Here is a 15581-nt window from a genome sequence, read left to right as displayed (position 1 = left end):
CCCAAAAGTCTAGAAACCCTAACCCAACTACCCAAAACATCTCAGCAATCCTCACCAATGGCCACCACGCACACCACCACCAGTACACACCCCCTCGCACGCGTCTGGTCACCCACTTCACCTAAAAACGAGACTAGCACGCAAATAAAAAGAAACAACAAACAAGAGGACAAAAATGACAGCAAACAAAAGAAACAACGAAGAAATAGACAAAATAGAAATAAGAACAAGCATGTATTTGGCTATAAAAGCCATTTTCGTTCCCTTTGTTTTTTTTTTTTTACGCATATTAAGCAATCAAAAAAATAACGAACACTAGCAATCAAAGCAAAAAAACACAAAAAGGTTGATCTCCGATTTTATTTTCTTTATTTTCACTTCGTTTTATTTCTTTAATATTTCTTTTCAATTTTAATACAAATCTATTAAACAAAGTGGGCATAAAACGAATAAAGGGAAAGAGGAGAAGGGTGACTTACCGAATCCACCCCGTGGCCGCGTCGTTGGAGCTCTCCTCTCCATTCGGCGTGGTCGAGTTCAAAAGGGGGGTTGAGCCCTTGTCTTTCGTTTTTTGGAGCAAATCTCCAATGCGTATAAAAAAGAAGGGCTAAAAGAGCTCATTTTAGTGTATCACCGGCCACCAAATGCGGTGGTGGCGCGGTGGTCAGTCGACGGCACAAAGAGGGGGTTTAAAACCCTAACAGAAAAAAAAAGTTTTTTTAAATTTTCTTCAAAAATGGGCTGCAAATGAATTTAAAAAAAATTTGGGGCTTAAATATGTTGCATGAAACGGCACCGTTTCATTTCCTTCCCCATACGCCAAAACGGTGTCATTTTGGGGAAGGGGTGGGTGGACCCGACCCGCATAGGCCAGAATCCGCATGTTTTGTAGCCTTGGGGCTATTTACGCGGTGAGTCCTTCCATATTTTCGTGGTGTTCAATCCAATCCCATTCCTTTTTAAAATTTTGCCCGCATAATTTCTCTGTTGCTACACTTAAATCCTACATTGAAACGTTGCGCATAGGGGGTCAGGGCAATTGCCCAGTTGACCCCTGTTCTTTCGGGCGTATTTCAATCCAGTCCCTGACAGTTTTCTATTTTATGATTTATAACTTTTTTTTATTTTGATTTTAATTTAGCCCTCACCCTTTTTTTATTTCAAATTGTTTTATCATGTTATATTATATGTTTTATTTATTGCCCATTCAGATGTTATATTTTATGTAGTTTAAAACTTCATGTGTTACTTATAAGATTTGTCATATTTTTCATTTATTTATTTATCTTAAATTTATTTTATTTGTTTGTTTATTCCAAGTGTTATATGTCAATAATGTTAAATATATATATATGTTATTTATTTTATGTTCTCTTTTGAAAATTGTTCGCTTGTTTATATTTCTTTAATTTGCATGTTTATTTTAAGTCTTTCACATGATGTGTTAAATTGTGTTTTGTTTTATATATATTTTATATTATTTTTATCTTATGTTGAAAACATTATTCATAGAAAATTATAAACCATCATATTGATACTTTAAGAGTACCATTTGCTTTTTTTTTTAAATCGTCTTTTGCATTATTTATTTAAAATTTATTTCATTAGTTTAAATTGTTTTCATATACCTTTCAAAATTCCATTTTTTTTAAAAAATATTTTATTTATTATTCATTATAGGATTTTTATGTTACTCATGCTATGCTTTTATGTACACGTATGTATATTATATGTTCTAAAAGTTATATATTATCTTTTCTTAAATTGCTTCATACATTATCGATTTAAAAAAAATTCATTTTTACTTTATTTATTTTAAACTTGTTTATTAACTTTTAAATAGTTTTTATATTTTTTCAATTTGACTTACTTTGTACTATTTATTTTTAGATTGTTATATATGTTTTGTTCCTTAATTGTTAATGTTAGCATATGAATAATGTATGTGAGCCATTATCATCATTGTATGTACCATAAATTATTCATTTGTATTGTCACATTATCGTCGTATGTTCGTATGATGTTATTCATGTATTAACGCCCACCCTCATTATTATATTGTATTTATGTCATTGCTTCATGAATTAAACCCCAATACGTTTATCCAATAAATCGTTTTATTTTAACCTAAACATATACCCGTCGTTCAAATATCGTATTCGTTACTATCCAAAAATGAAATGTTCCAAATAAGGCAATGTTTTGCATTTTGGAACATCGAGGAATTGTGCCCTAACTTACGAGGTTTCGATTTTTCTTGTTGTTTCTAAAACAGTAAATATCCTTTTCGAGTTTTAAAACACACGGATTTCCAATTAAAATTAAAGAAAAACTTGTGCTCGAGAGTTCATGGTATTGTGTCCTAACTTACTGGATGTGATACTCCGATATCTCGAGACAAGGAAATCTTTAATAATCATTTTGAGCTAATTCAAGAATTTTAAAATTGATGCTAATAAAAAGGATCGTATTTCAAACTCATTCCCGATTTTCAATTTTCGACATTAAAGACACTAACTAATCAATTTGGTACCAATTTTGGGCGTAGCGAGAGTGCTAATCCTTCCTCGCACGTAACCGACTCCCGAACCTGTTCTCTTGAGTTTTGTAGACCATAAACATCGTTTTAATAAACTAAAACATGTGATTAAAGCAAAGGTAATCCGATCACACCTAATAAAGATCGGTGGCGACTCCCGTTTTAATTTTCACTTTCAAACAAAGTCGATTCCTGTTTTTAAAAAAAAAGGTTTCGACACATAGGACAATAAATTTTCTAGATCTTCAATTTTATTATCTCAATCAAAGCCTAAGTAATATTTTATACAACATTTTGTAAATATATTTTTCTACTAATATCATGGGTGCGCTATAATTTAACAGTTAATGAAAGTAATAAAAATATGTATGAAAATTAATTTTGAAGAAATATAAAATTGTTTTAAAATTCTTTAGAGAAAAGAATAAAATTACTTCATCTAATAATGTTATTATTTTAATAATTCTACAAATGTTTTAAAATTTAATTATTTAATGATATGGATTATCATCAAATATCAATGGAAAGTAAAAATTCTACAAGTAGGGTTAGAATGATAATAAGTGTCCCATTTTCTTTTCATAATAATAAATTTAATTCTTAATGTTCACTTTTTCATTTTAGCACTGGTTCTATTTTGATTGCCTTCAACCTTCAAATTTTAGTCAAATTATTATTTTTTGCAGAGAAAATTTGACTAAGATTGTGGAATTTTAATGATATTGGTGCGGTAGCTCGCATGACATCCATGTGTACTATACATAAAATGTTTGAAAATTAAAAAATTTCATAAAAATTACAAATTTTCAGTATCACTATTGTTAAAATTTTAACAATCAAATCAATTTTTAATTTAAAAATAACAATTTAAATAAATTTTGAAGGTTGAAAACTAAATTAGCTTAAAAGAAAAGAATTAAGGTTAAAGTGAAAGATAGAAATTAAATTTATTATTATACATTTATTCTTTAAATTTTAAAATATATCCTATAACGTACTTGTCATGATTTTAATAATGTTTGTAAAATTTTAGTTTACATAAAATATTATATCAAATAATTTTCATTAATAGTATTGTTTTTACAAAAAAATAATTACCCTTAATGATAGAACTATTGGAAAGTAAAATTTTCACAAACGGAATTAAAATGGTGATAAATTTATTATTCAAGAGACAATGGCGATATCTGAAACAAGGTTTCAGCTCATTTTTTTTGGTTGGGTTGCTTTTATTTAGCATTGAACATTTTCATTTCCTAGTGTACTTTACAGCTTTCCTTTATTGTTTGGAAACTGTGTTTTTTTTTAATAATAATAAAATCCAGTTGTCCCATCCAAAAAAAATATATCCGAGGCATTTGTCATGTTAGTTATGAAAATTTTAACTTCAACAGATGGAACATAAATCCAAAATTGTTTCTACCCTAACAAAATTACATCTTTAATAGCTTTTTTATTTAAATATATTTTTTAATTTTTATGTTTATTCTATAGTTTTTGTTCAGAATTTGTTGTTGTCTATTCTAACAATGTTTGAACTTGCATTTTCCTAAAATTGTAATACATATTACCATTCTACTTAATACTTATTGGTTATTTAAACCCATAATTTAAGAAAACTTAAAAGAGAAAAAAAAAGCTTTGTTTAACTATATGTATAATATATATATAAATCAACATAATAAACACACCATTCCTTGGCTTATGAGGACTCTCTATTCTATATGTAGTGAAGTTGCAGAAGCTAAGATAAGTTTGGCCTTTGTATCCTGATTGATTGAAAAAGTTTATAGATTGGTCCATGTGTAGCTATCATTTTTTCCTTTGAAATCTCTAGTTTTCCTTGTGGGTTAGGGCAGAATATTGAGATGGCGACAAGCATCGAATAAGTTGCTTAATTTGGCAATAATCTTAGTTTCAACCATTAGACTAAAGGGAAGCTAGCCAAGTGGTCCATTACAGAACCCCCCACTTGTGTTCCACTGCTTTGAAATGCAGATTCATGAAATATCATGGCCGCTAATGACACAAAATCCTATTGATTCTCCATATTTGATCAAGAGATAAGGAATCAACGGTGGGCAGAGTGGCTCAAATATAACCAATAGGATAGAACTCTGAATTTATGATTAGCCCTTTAGTACAAGATAAACAGAAATTCAATTATACTGAACCACATAAACAGGAATTCCAATGCATTGGCCAAATGGTACAACATGGACACCACATCTGTTCAAGCTTTTCTAAATTCTACCGCAACTAAGGCACAATGCATTGAAATTTACCCTTATTCTATAGAAACAAGACCATATTGTAAACAGAATTCTAGATAATACGCATTAACACCATCATCATCGGATAAGTTTCTCACTTAACGTACTTTGCAAACCACTCCAACATATCTTGATGAGCTTCATGAGCGCATGACACAGCTGTTGTATCATTGACATCGTATCTGACCGTCCATCCATGGGCACATTTAGGAAATATCTTCACAAAGCTATCAACCTGCAAGAGAAAGATATTGTTTTGTAACAAAGATAAAAGAGTGCATGTTCCATACAGAACATTATTTAACATTAAGGGAACTCTGGTGAAGAGTATATGTAGCCAGACACAGGGTCACTTGCACCTCTTGGGTTGAAGGTAAAGAGGGAACCCAGAAAAAGCCATACTCAAAAGACCGAGTAATTGGCATAGTATTTTGACTAGTTGATAAGCGTGACTATTTGGCGTGCAAGGCAATAAGAGAAAAGGCACATGCGACTCTAATATGGTATTTAAGTCACAAACAAGTACAAAAGATGAGAAATGTGGGACTTATAACACCTCATCTCAATAGGAACCTAGCAAAATAAGCATAGGACAGGCTACTGAATGGAGCAAACAAGAAACATAACGTTGATATAAAGTTAAAGAAAATGCAACTTTTTACCAGTCTTAGGCTCATTCAATAAAGATAACAGACAGTATGACACCAGGCATTGGGCCTTCGTACCTCACTCACTTTTAATATCTCATCAAACTGTTTTACAAGTTCTGGGGGAGACAAATTGTCAATCTCAGCTCCCAATATCGCGATGGGCACCTTCACACCTGCAAGAATTTACACATAATAAAATATTACTAAGATAGACTTGCCCCTACCATAGCCACCACACAAAAGCCTGATAATGGGTGAAAATACTCTCTTAAGGAATCAACTAATAACTGCAACCAAACCCAAAACTTCAATTTTTGCATATCATAGACATAGTTTCATGATATAGTTAATGTGGAAAAACACTAAAGTAATCACCATACATGGCCGTGAGTTTCTCTTCTCAAGACAGTTGCATAATTTTGCTAATTGTCTTAGGACACCTAATATTCTGATAGTGAATTGATGGATAGTCATAAATTCACATTATAGAAAATAATTAAAAGTTTGAGAGGAAGTTTTTAATTCACAAATTAATACTGACTAAAAGTCATTTCACAACTCACTTCATCTTGAGAATAGAAGTTTTTTTCACCTTTGTGAATTAGAATTAAATCACCTTCTAAGGCAATGATCTAATCACTCTCAATGAACTAAGATCACTGCCACATAACATCATTCAATTTTTCTCAAGTTTGGTGATTTAATTACAATTTATAGATCACCATGGTTTTACAGGTGCACCCTTTACCAAACACCACCTTATACTAAAAGAACACTCTTTTTTTACTAAAATTGTACAAACCCTTTCCTTTAAACTAGAATGACTCCTAATGCAAAAGCCTAAGCAGAACATTGTAGGAATTATAGAAATATATGAACTGTTGTCATCCCTTCAGTTAAGGGATTCTGTAAATATTCTTTTTATTACAATCCATTATTTTAAGGGGTCATATATCCAAATATTAGTATCTTTCCTTTCCTAAATTAGAGACATAGTTTGTATATATAAAAGATGTAATATGTTCTATTGATAAAAGAAGAAAAGATGGAGAATTACTCTGATTTCTACATGGTATCAGATTAGGTTACGGTTTCTTTCCAACCTAGACCATGTCCGACACTTCTTCTACATCTCCTTCTCCTACTCCGGAGATTACTTCAAATCCAGAAAATTTTTCTGGTTCTGATGCTCAATCGATTAAATGCAGTCGACTATCACCGCCATTGATTGAATGGCAACAATTTTCTTGAATGGCCCCAATCGGTTAAGATTTTTCTCTTGGGTAGAAAAGATTGGGCTATGTTCTTGTGAAATCAAGAAGCTCGCCGTGGTCGACCTTGGTTTTGCTAAGTGGATGCGTGACAATGGTTAGGTTATGACTTGGCCCCTTGATTCCATAACCCTGAGTATAAGCAGAAACTTTCTTCTTTACACCACAGCCGCTGAAATTTGGAGTGCAGTCCGCGAAACCTACTCTAGCACTGATAACATTGCCAAATTGTATCATATTGAAGATCAAGCAGCCACCCTTAAGCAGGGAACCATGCCCGTCACTCTCTACTACAATACCCTTACCACTCTTTGGCAGCAATTAGATTTGTATACACAGCATGATTAGGCAGATCCAAGAGATGCTGCCCTTTATCAGCAAATTGTCACTTAGCGAAGGCTTTTTCAATTTCTCCAAGGCTTAAACAAGGACTTAGACGAGGTTCGCGACAGGGTCCTGGCTATTTCTCCTCTTCCCTCTCTTCAAGAGGCTTTCTCTATGGTCAAGAAGGAAGAAAGCCGAAGGTGTGTGATGCTGCCTGATGAACCATATTCCACTCCTGAAGGATCTGTCTTACCGACCCATCAATCATCTCCCTCTTCCAAACAGGGGAGACCTTGGTGTGATCATTGCAAAAAGCCTGGCCACTCTAAGGAGAAGTGTTGGAAGCTTCATGGTAAGCCTCAGGACTAGAAGTCTAAGAACTCTTGAGATCATAAATCTAGCCTTGTCGCCGCCACATCTGTCACTAGCTTCATAAAAGAACAGATTGTTGAACTTCAAAAACTGTTTGGAAAGTTTCAAGGGTCTTGTAAGGGTAATCTGGTCATGAAAGAACCAGAAGGTAACCCTTCTTCTACAGCATTTTTCTCCTCCCAGTTCACTCCTAATTGGATCCTCGATTCTGGTGCTATAGATTATATAACTGGTAACAACGCCTTGTTTCGCAATTTTTTCCAAACCTTTGGTGAAGCTGTCAAAACGGCTGATGGTTCCTTGTGCAAAATAGAAGGACATGGCACTGTTGTTCTCAATGAACAGATTGCACTTAAAAATGTTCTCTTTGTACCAAATCTGGCTTGCAATCTCATTTTTGTTAGTAAACTTTCCATAGACTTGCATTGCTCGGCAATTTTTAATGATCTTGATTGTACTTTGCAGGCACTGAACTCGAAGAAGATGATTGGTAAGGCCAGCTTGCAAAATGGCCTCTATATCCTCCCTTCCTCTCCTAAAACCGAGATCTCCAAATCTTTCACCGCTTTTAAAAAAGTTGATACTGTTATGTTATGGCATTTTCATTTAGGCCATCCTAGTTTCCAATACCTTGCAAAATTGTTTCTTACTCTATTCATTAATAAAAGGCCAAATTCTTTTTCTTGCACAGTTTGTTCTCTTGCCAAACATACTAAATCATCTTATTTTCCTTCAACATACAAGCCTTCTCACCCTTTTGCTTTGATCCATGGTGATATTTGGGGTCCTTCTCGGGTGAAGAATGCTGATAATTGTAAGCGGTTTATCACTTTCATTGATTATCACAGTAGGACAACTTGGACTTATTTGCTGAAAGATAAATTTGAAACTGCTGGTGTTTTTGCGCAATTTTATAACATGGTTCTCACTAAATTTGGGTCTAAAATCTAGCTCTTTAAATATGATAATGGCATTGAGTGATTTTTTCAGGGAAAAGGGCATAGTTCAGCTTAGTTCTTGTGTTGGAACCCCACAGCAAAATGGCATTGCTGAAAGAAAAAATAGGCACCTTCTTGAAGCTACTCGTTCTCTTCTGTTTACCACTAATGTTCCCAAATATTTGTGGGGGGAAGCCTTATTAACTGTCACATATTTAATCAACCGAATGCCTGGTAAGGTTTTAAAATTTCAAACATCTCAATCTATATTTTTGCAGCACTTTCCCAATTTTAAGCCTATCTCCTCCATCCTGCCACTTAAAATCTTTGGCTGCACTGTTTTTATCCAAAATATTCTCCTAATAAGTCCAAGTTAGATCCTAAGTCTTTAAAATGTGTACTAGTTGGATATTCTTCACATAAGAAGGGTTATAAATGCTATCATCCTCCTTCTAAACAATTTTTTACCACTATGGATATAACATTTTATGAGTAGGATCTCTATTTCACTCCAGCTGAAATTCAGGGGGAAACATAGAGTGATTTTCAGTCACATCAGGTATCTCTTCCTAATCTTCAACCTTTATAATTGCCACCATTTTCGCCTTTACTTGCAGATTTGTCACCTGTGACTACTCCCGTTGATTCTCCTGTAATACCTATCACTAATTCAACCACACCTACTTTAAATACCTTTCCTGAAAATACACCTACTCCCATTGAAAGTCTTCCAAAAACAACACCACCCAAATAGCTTCGTGTCTACACAAGAAAAAGAAAATATATCCCTGAAACTGTTTTGCACTTTGATTCTTGCCGAGAATTGGATTTAGGTCCAGCTACCGAAATGGAAGAAGAAATCAGTAAGTCCACTACTCTAGATGACTCCCCTATTGCTATTAGAAAAGGGGTTAGACAATGCACCAAGCATCCTATTGAAAAATTTTGCTGGTTATAATTCATTGATGCCTTCTTTTCAAGCATTTACAGCAACCTTGGATAAAGAACAGGTTCCCATAAGCATAGCTAATGCTCTAAAGGATCCAAAATGGAGAAGGACTGTTGAAGAGGAAATTTGTGCACTAGAGAAAAATGCTACTTGGACCGTTACAGACCTTCCTCAAGGAAAAATGGTTGCCGGCTGTAAATGGATCTTTCTTGTAAAGTATAACTCCAATGGCAGTATCTAACGATACAAAACTAGACTAGTGGCCAAGGGCTTTACGCAAACATATGGGATAGATTTCACAGAAACTTTTGCACCTGTGGCAAAGCTTAACACTGTTCGAGTACTCCTAAGTTTGGCTGTAAATTGCGATTGACAATTACACCAACTTGATGTAAAAAACGCATTTCTTAATGGCAAGCTAGAGGAAGAAGTCCATATGAAATTGCTACCTGGCTTAAAGTCTGTTGAAGGTAGCAACAAGGTTTGCAAGCTCAACAAGTCTCTATAAGGGTTAAAACAATCACTCAGAGCTTGGTCCGAGAGGTTCACTAAAGTCATTCTTAAAAACAGCTACAAGCAGTCTCTTGCCAATCATACTCTTTTCATCAAGGTAACTTCTACAAATAAGAAAGCTATCCTAATTGTGTACGTGGATGACATAATTCTTACTGGAGATGATGAGGAAGAGATTAGCAATTTGAAGAAGTTATTAAACAGGGAATTCGAAACCAAGGATTTGGGAAAGCTAAGGTATTTCCTAGGAATGGAGATAGCAAGATCAAAAGAAGGACTTGTGATCAACCAAAGAAACTGGTTTTCTTGGTTGTAAGCCAACTGATACACCAATGGACGCAAACTTGAGATTCAACAAAAAAGATGTGACCTTAGTAGATAGAGAGAAATTTCAAAGATTAGTTGAGAAACTAATTTACTTATCCTTAACGAGGCCAGATATAGCCTTTCCCGTAAATGTGATAAGTCAACACATGACTAATCCTCTTGAAGAGCATATGGCGTGACAAATAGAATTCTCAAGTACTTGAAGAAAACTCCGGACACGGCTTAATGTTTAAGAAGACACAAGATGTAATCATAAGATTTTTACAGACTCTAGTTGGGCCGAGATCTCACCGAAAGAAGATCCACTAGTGGCTACTGCACTTTTGTTTGGGGTAACCTTACAACTTGGAGAAGTAAAAAACAATCTGTCGTTTCAAGAAGTAGTGCTGAAGCTGAATTTAGAGCACTAGCTTTGGGAATATGCAAAGGAATTTGGCTACTTAAATTACTAAAAGAACTTGGCACTAATCAAGAGGATTACTTTGAAGTTTTGTGTGATAATCAATCTGCCATTCAGATTGCCAAGAACCCAGTTCAACATGACCGAACAAAGCATGTTGAGATTGATAGGCATTTTATTGCTGACCAAGTCAACAAAAAGATAGCCATCCTTTCATACATTCCTTCAGAAGGGCAGATTGCAGACATTCTTACTAAGGCTTTGCCAAAGCCTGTTTTCAATAAATTCGTATTATACAATGTATATGCTCCAGCTTGAGGGGGATTGTAGGAATTATAGAAATATATGAACTGTTGTCATCCCTTCAGTTAAGGGATTCTGTAAATATTCTCTTTATTACAATCCCTTATTTTAAGGGATTCTATCTCCTAATATTAGTATCTTTCCTAACTTAGAGTTTCCTAAATTAGAGACATAGTTTGTATATATAAAAGATGTAATATGTTCTATTGATAAAAGAAGAAAAGATAGAGAATTACTCTAATTTCTACAAACATTCACAGAGAATTCAACCAGAAGTTCTGCCCCATAGCTTAGGGGACATCACCTTAAAGTCATTAAGCCCAAATCAATTTCTAATGAAAGGAACACATAATAACTAAAATATTCAAAAGAAAAAAAAATTAAAACAAAACAAAACAAAACTAGAATCTTACTCTTGATATCGTCCACAGTCACAAATGAAGGATGCAACATCACAGCTGCTAGGATAAGGGCAACCTTTGCCAGTTCAACCACAACTTTAGCTGAGGTAATCAAAAGATATAGTTTTAGTCATCTAGTAATAAAGTGATTTCGCAGAATTAAATGAAAAGATACTATTATTGAAGTCATAAGTGCAGAACATGCATGTATACACATAGTAAATATCTGCTACGAAACCACTTTAAGTACAGTGCATAAATTAACACTCACCACCCCAACAGAACCCAGCAGCTCCAATTGATGAAACCCCTTTACTTTTCAAAGCATCAATTATGAGCGTTGCATCCTCAAAACCTTTATCCTAAACAAGCAATTAAAATGCATAAGGGCATAAAACTTCGAAAGTGATGCACATCAAGCATTAGATGCTTTTCAAGGTAAAATAGATATAGCCAAAAGGAAAAGTTACTGTAATAGTGAACGAAAGCGGAATGAACTGAAGAAATTCATAATCAAACCTACATCTAGTTATATAAGGGACTAAAGCCAATCTAGAAAATTAGAGAGTCCATAATACAATACAACTGGAATAAAAAAGGGAAAAAACAAAGATTGGAGAACATGTCTTTTATTATAAAAATTGATAACCAATTTCAATTATTTGTCAAAAGGCCACTAACCGGTCCATGATCCTTTATCCAAGCAGGTAAAGGTCTATCAGGTTTATCACGGACCAAGGGTTCTCCATAAAAGAAGTCAGGAGCCACCACATAGAACCCAGCAGCTGCAACCTTGTCTGCGAGCTTTCTATAGAATCAAAAGCAACTTAAATTATGTCCCAGAAGCTGGTACAGTTCAACTCAATATGCTACATAGAAAAAACTACGTAATTAAATTAAATTAAATTGGTTCACACAACCACCCTATGACAGACTAACCATTACATCACAATCTCAAACAAATAATTCAACCGTGTCAAAAATTAGTTATAGGGATGCCAAATCTTAACTTGCTAAGCTGTAATTTTCAAAATGTTACAATCACAGGTTACCCCGTGTTTTAAGCCAAGAATAACTATTATTTAATAGGAGAAAACACCTTGGTACAAAAATCCATAAAGCTATTGAATAAAATGAAGCAAGATAAGTCATCTACTATAATTTTCCTTAGTATGTTACAATCATAGGTTATTAATCAAATTCTTAGGTGGTAATTTCATGGTGTGTCATGCTGACTATTGACCTTGGAAGCATATATATAAGAAGCTTTTCATGAGGCTAGTAACTGGGGTACATGTTTTGGATATGGGTGAGGACACTTTTTGATGGTAGTAACCTACCTGCTGAATTACCATTTATTTATGAACGGTTCCTTGATTAGCTTGGTGGAGAATTTCTTTTGCTATACAGACTTTCCAGATTGACAACCTGCTGGCTTTATACTAGACTTGGCGGGGCAAAGGAAATTTGATTTGGGGTGTTTTAGTTAAGTTTAAGACAAGTTCCACTTTAGTTGTTTTCTATATTAGTGTTGTGTTTTAGTGGTTCGTTCTTTTTGCTCTTTGCTTATGCTAGCACTGTGACTAGCTTTGAACTTTTGTATTCCTTCTGAAATCTTAATAAACATCTTTTAACATCTCAATATTTATATGCATGTGCGAGAATCGAAAAATAACATCTTAAAGAGTAAAAACTCGACTTCCTAGTACTCATAGAAGAGATAATGAAGGCAAAACATCGGCAAAAAAGAAGCAGTTTCACTAGCAGAATTAGGCTTACCTCAAGTTTGGAGCCTCATATCCTGCAAAGCCATGAAAAAGAACAGTGATATTAACAGATGATCAAGACGATGGTAATCATTATCATGATACTGATGACAACAATATCTATACTTAATGGAACAGTGATAAGCAATTGCAAAACAATGCTCAATGAAAGTAAATGGTTAGTAATCCAAAATTATATTACAGATATAATACGATTATATCATAAACAATACAAAACCCAGAGATAATATGTTGAAAAACATCCATAATCAGTACAAAATTATATTAACCCCCAGCATCCTACTGAACTAGTTTCAGAGCCAATATTAGCTTAAATCGATAGTCAAATACAAAACCCATATATAATATATTGAAAAACAGACTGCAAAGTGAAAACGAATCCAAAAAATAAAAGAAAAAAAAAAGGAACCTTGAAGTTGCTGGATTCCTAAACAGACAAGTTGCTCACAAATTTCACACAAAACCCAAATCGAAAATGAGGGAAAACTCACATTAAAGACCGAAGCAGAAAGATAAAGGAAAGAAAAAATGAAGAGGCTATGCATAAGTACCGTAAACATCAGAGACAAGAAGAATAGTAAGGTTGGATTGAATAGAGCCAGAAACATAAGTGTTGAAGCCAGCAATTTTCTCAACATGACCAGCTCCACTTGCAGAGTCCAATGTTGGCGGGTTCGAACAGCACTGAGGACCTGACATTGTCTTTCCTCTCTTTTTTTTTTTCTAACCAAAAAACACTCTCTCTCGCTTTGTTTGAACAAATAGTGCTTCTACTGTATAAAAACAAACACCAACAGTGAAGTTGGAAGAAGAAGACGGGATTTTCGAGAGGAATAATAAAAAGGCTTTATTTAAATAGAAATAGGTTATGTGTCACATTCCATGTCATTTTTGGATAAACTAACATAAAATTTATAATTTAAGACTGATAGAAAACTTTTAAGAATCAATAATTTAAGGATTAATTTATGGGACAAAGAAATATTTAGTATTTAAATTTCATAAAAAAATTTATTTTGGTACTGAATTTTTATCAATATTAAAATTAAAATTAAAATTTGACAATTTTCTTCAATTTAATCTTTAAATTTGATTTCTATTAAGTTGTGATTATGTAAAACTATAATTGTGCCACATCATTATTTGATTTTTTAAAATTACAATTTCTTTATAAAATTTTAATCTTTTCATATTTTTTGGTTTATGTTATAGCGATTTATCATCATATCTTAATACAATCCAATTTCAAGGATTGAATTGAAAAAATTATCAAGTTTCAAGATTAATATGAACCTAACAAGTTCAAGGATTGAATTAGAGGAAATTATCAACTTCAAAGACTAAATATTGCTTTATCACTTATTTTATTAGGTTAAAATATGCAATAAGTCCCTATACTATTCACAAATTTAAAATTTGGTATTTGTACTTTTATTTTCAGTCTCTTTATTTTTCAAATTTCAAATAAAAGTTCAATTGTTGCCTTTTTTTGTTAAATTTATTGATATGACATTTTGAAATAAAATAATGATTCACTTGGTAGACATATAACTAAAAATTGATATTGTAATAAACCTGAATTTGACATAATAATTTTAACAATGTCAATAATTAAACATAAATTTTGTAATATAAAAATAAAAGACTAAATTATGAAAGTTAGATATATTTATGGCACATTTTAACCTATTTATTAATAAAGCCTAATAAAAAATGTGGCATTGCTAATGTGGGGGACAACTAAAGCCTGGGGTGGGTAGAAATGATTGTCAGTCGAAGATAATAATTTGTCATATTCTAATGGGTAATTTACTAAAAAAGCCCTTTTATATCATTATTTACCGAAATAGTCTGACTTTTTGATTATTTACCGGAAAGGGCCATTTTCCCTGAAAGTGTGTCCACGTCAGCGCGAAGTCAGGGGACGTGTCAGCAAAACGCTCCCCTAGGGAAGCGTTTTTCCCCCTTTTTTAAGGTTAGGGTTTTTGATTAGTTTAGGGTTAGGGTTTAATGGTTTAGGGTCTTTAGGGTTTAAGGTTTGAGTGTTTTTTATGGGAAAATTAATTAAATTAAAATTAAGGGTTAATTAATTAAATTAACTATGAAATTAAAAAAAATCAATTAAATTAGGGTTTAGGGTTTTTAGGGTTTATTAATTAAATTAACTATTAATTACGGAAAAAAGCTTCCACGTGGACGCTCTTTTGCTACAGTACTATCTGAAAAATAATTTTGAGAAGATGTTTCTGAATGAATAGTGTCAAAAATGCTTTAACAAGGATGCACTGTCAGCAAAATTATGGAAAAAAGCTGCCACGTGGATGCTCTTTTGCTACAGTAGTATCTGAAAAAATGATTTTGAGAAGATGTTTCTGAACAAATAGTGTCAAAAATGCTTCAAGAAGGATGCACTGTCAGCAAAATTACGGAAAAAAGCTCTTACGTGGATGCTCTTTTGCTACAGTGGTATCTGAAAAAATAAATTTGAGAAGATGTTTCTGAACAAATAGTGTCAAAAACACTTCAAGAAGGAT

The 15581-nt window shown here is 33.2% G+C and overlaps 1 protein-coding gene across 3 annotated transcripts; it reads right to left on the bottom strand.

The window, feature by feature from the left end:
• Positions 1-4637: 4637 nt before the first annotated feature.
• On the bottom strand, positions 4638-13914 carry LOC108489746 (endo-1,3;1,4-beta-D-glucanase-like). 3 transcript variants are annotated; one of them, XM_017794472.2, is made up of 7 exons: positions 13599-13905; positions 13040-13061; positions 11942-12068; positions 11532-11622; positions 11273-11362; positions 5547-5635; positions 4638-5047 (listed from the first exon to the last, which is right to left on the bottom strand). In XM_017794472.2, exons 1-7 carry the CDS (start codon positions 13744-13746, stop codon positions 4907-4909), a joined length of 708 nt encoding a protein of 235 aa, XP_017649961.1. In that variant the 5' UTR covers positions 13747-13905; the 3' UTR covers positions 4638-4906. The 3 variants fall into 3 exon arrangements, with proteins under 3 accessions (XP_017649961.1, XP_017649960.1, XP_017649962.1); XM_017794471.2 differs by having other exon boundaries at positions 5538-5635; positions 13599-13901; XM_017794473.2 differs by having other exon boundaries at positions 5001-5047; positions 5475-5635; positions 13599-13914.
• Positions 13915-15581: the final 1667 nt, after the last annotated feature.

This window comes from Gossypium arboreum, chromosome 10, assembly GCF_025698485.1.
Source record: "Gossypium arboreum isolate Shixiya-1 chromosome 10, ASM2569848v2, whole genome shotgun sequence".
In the NCBI taxonomy this organism is placed as follows: Eukaryota; Viridiplantae; Streptophyta; class Magnoliopsida; order Malvales; family Malvaceae; genus Gossypium; species Gossypium arboreum.
Note: the sequence above shows the minus strand (reverse complement) of the source record. Positions and strands in the feature narration are given on the sequence as shown.

Coding starts and splice junctions, on each gene's coding strand:
- LOC108489746 (XM_017794471.2), bottom strand. CDS start 13,746: ATGTCAGGTCCTCAGTGCTGTTCGAACCCGCCAACATTGGACTCTGCA. Junction 13,062..13,598: donor TCTTGTCTCTGATGTTTACG/GTACTTATGCAT, acceptor ATGGCTTTGCAG/GATATGAGGCTCCAAACTTG. Junction 5,048..5,537: donor AGATATTAAAAGTGAGTGAG/GTACGAAGGCCC, acceptor TTTCTCTTGCAG/GTTGATAGCTTTGTGAAGAT.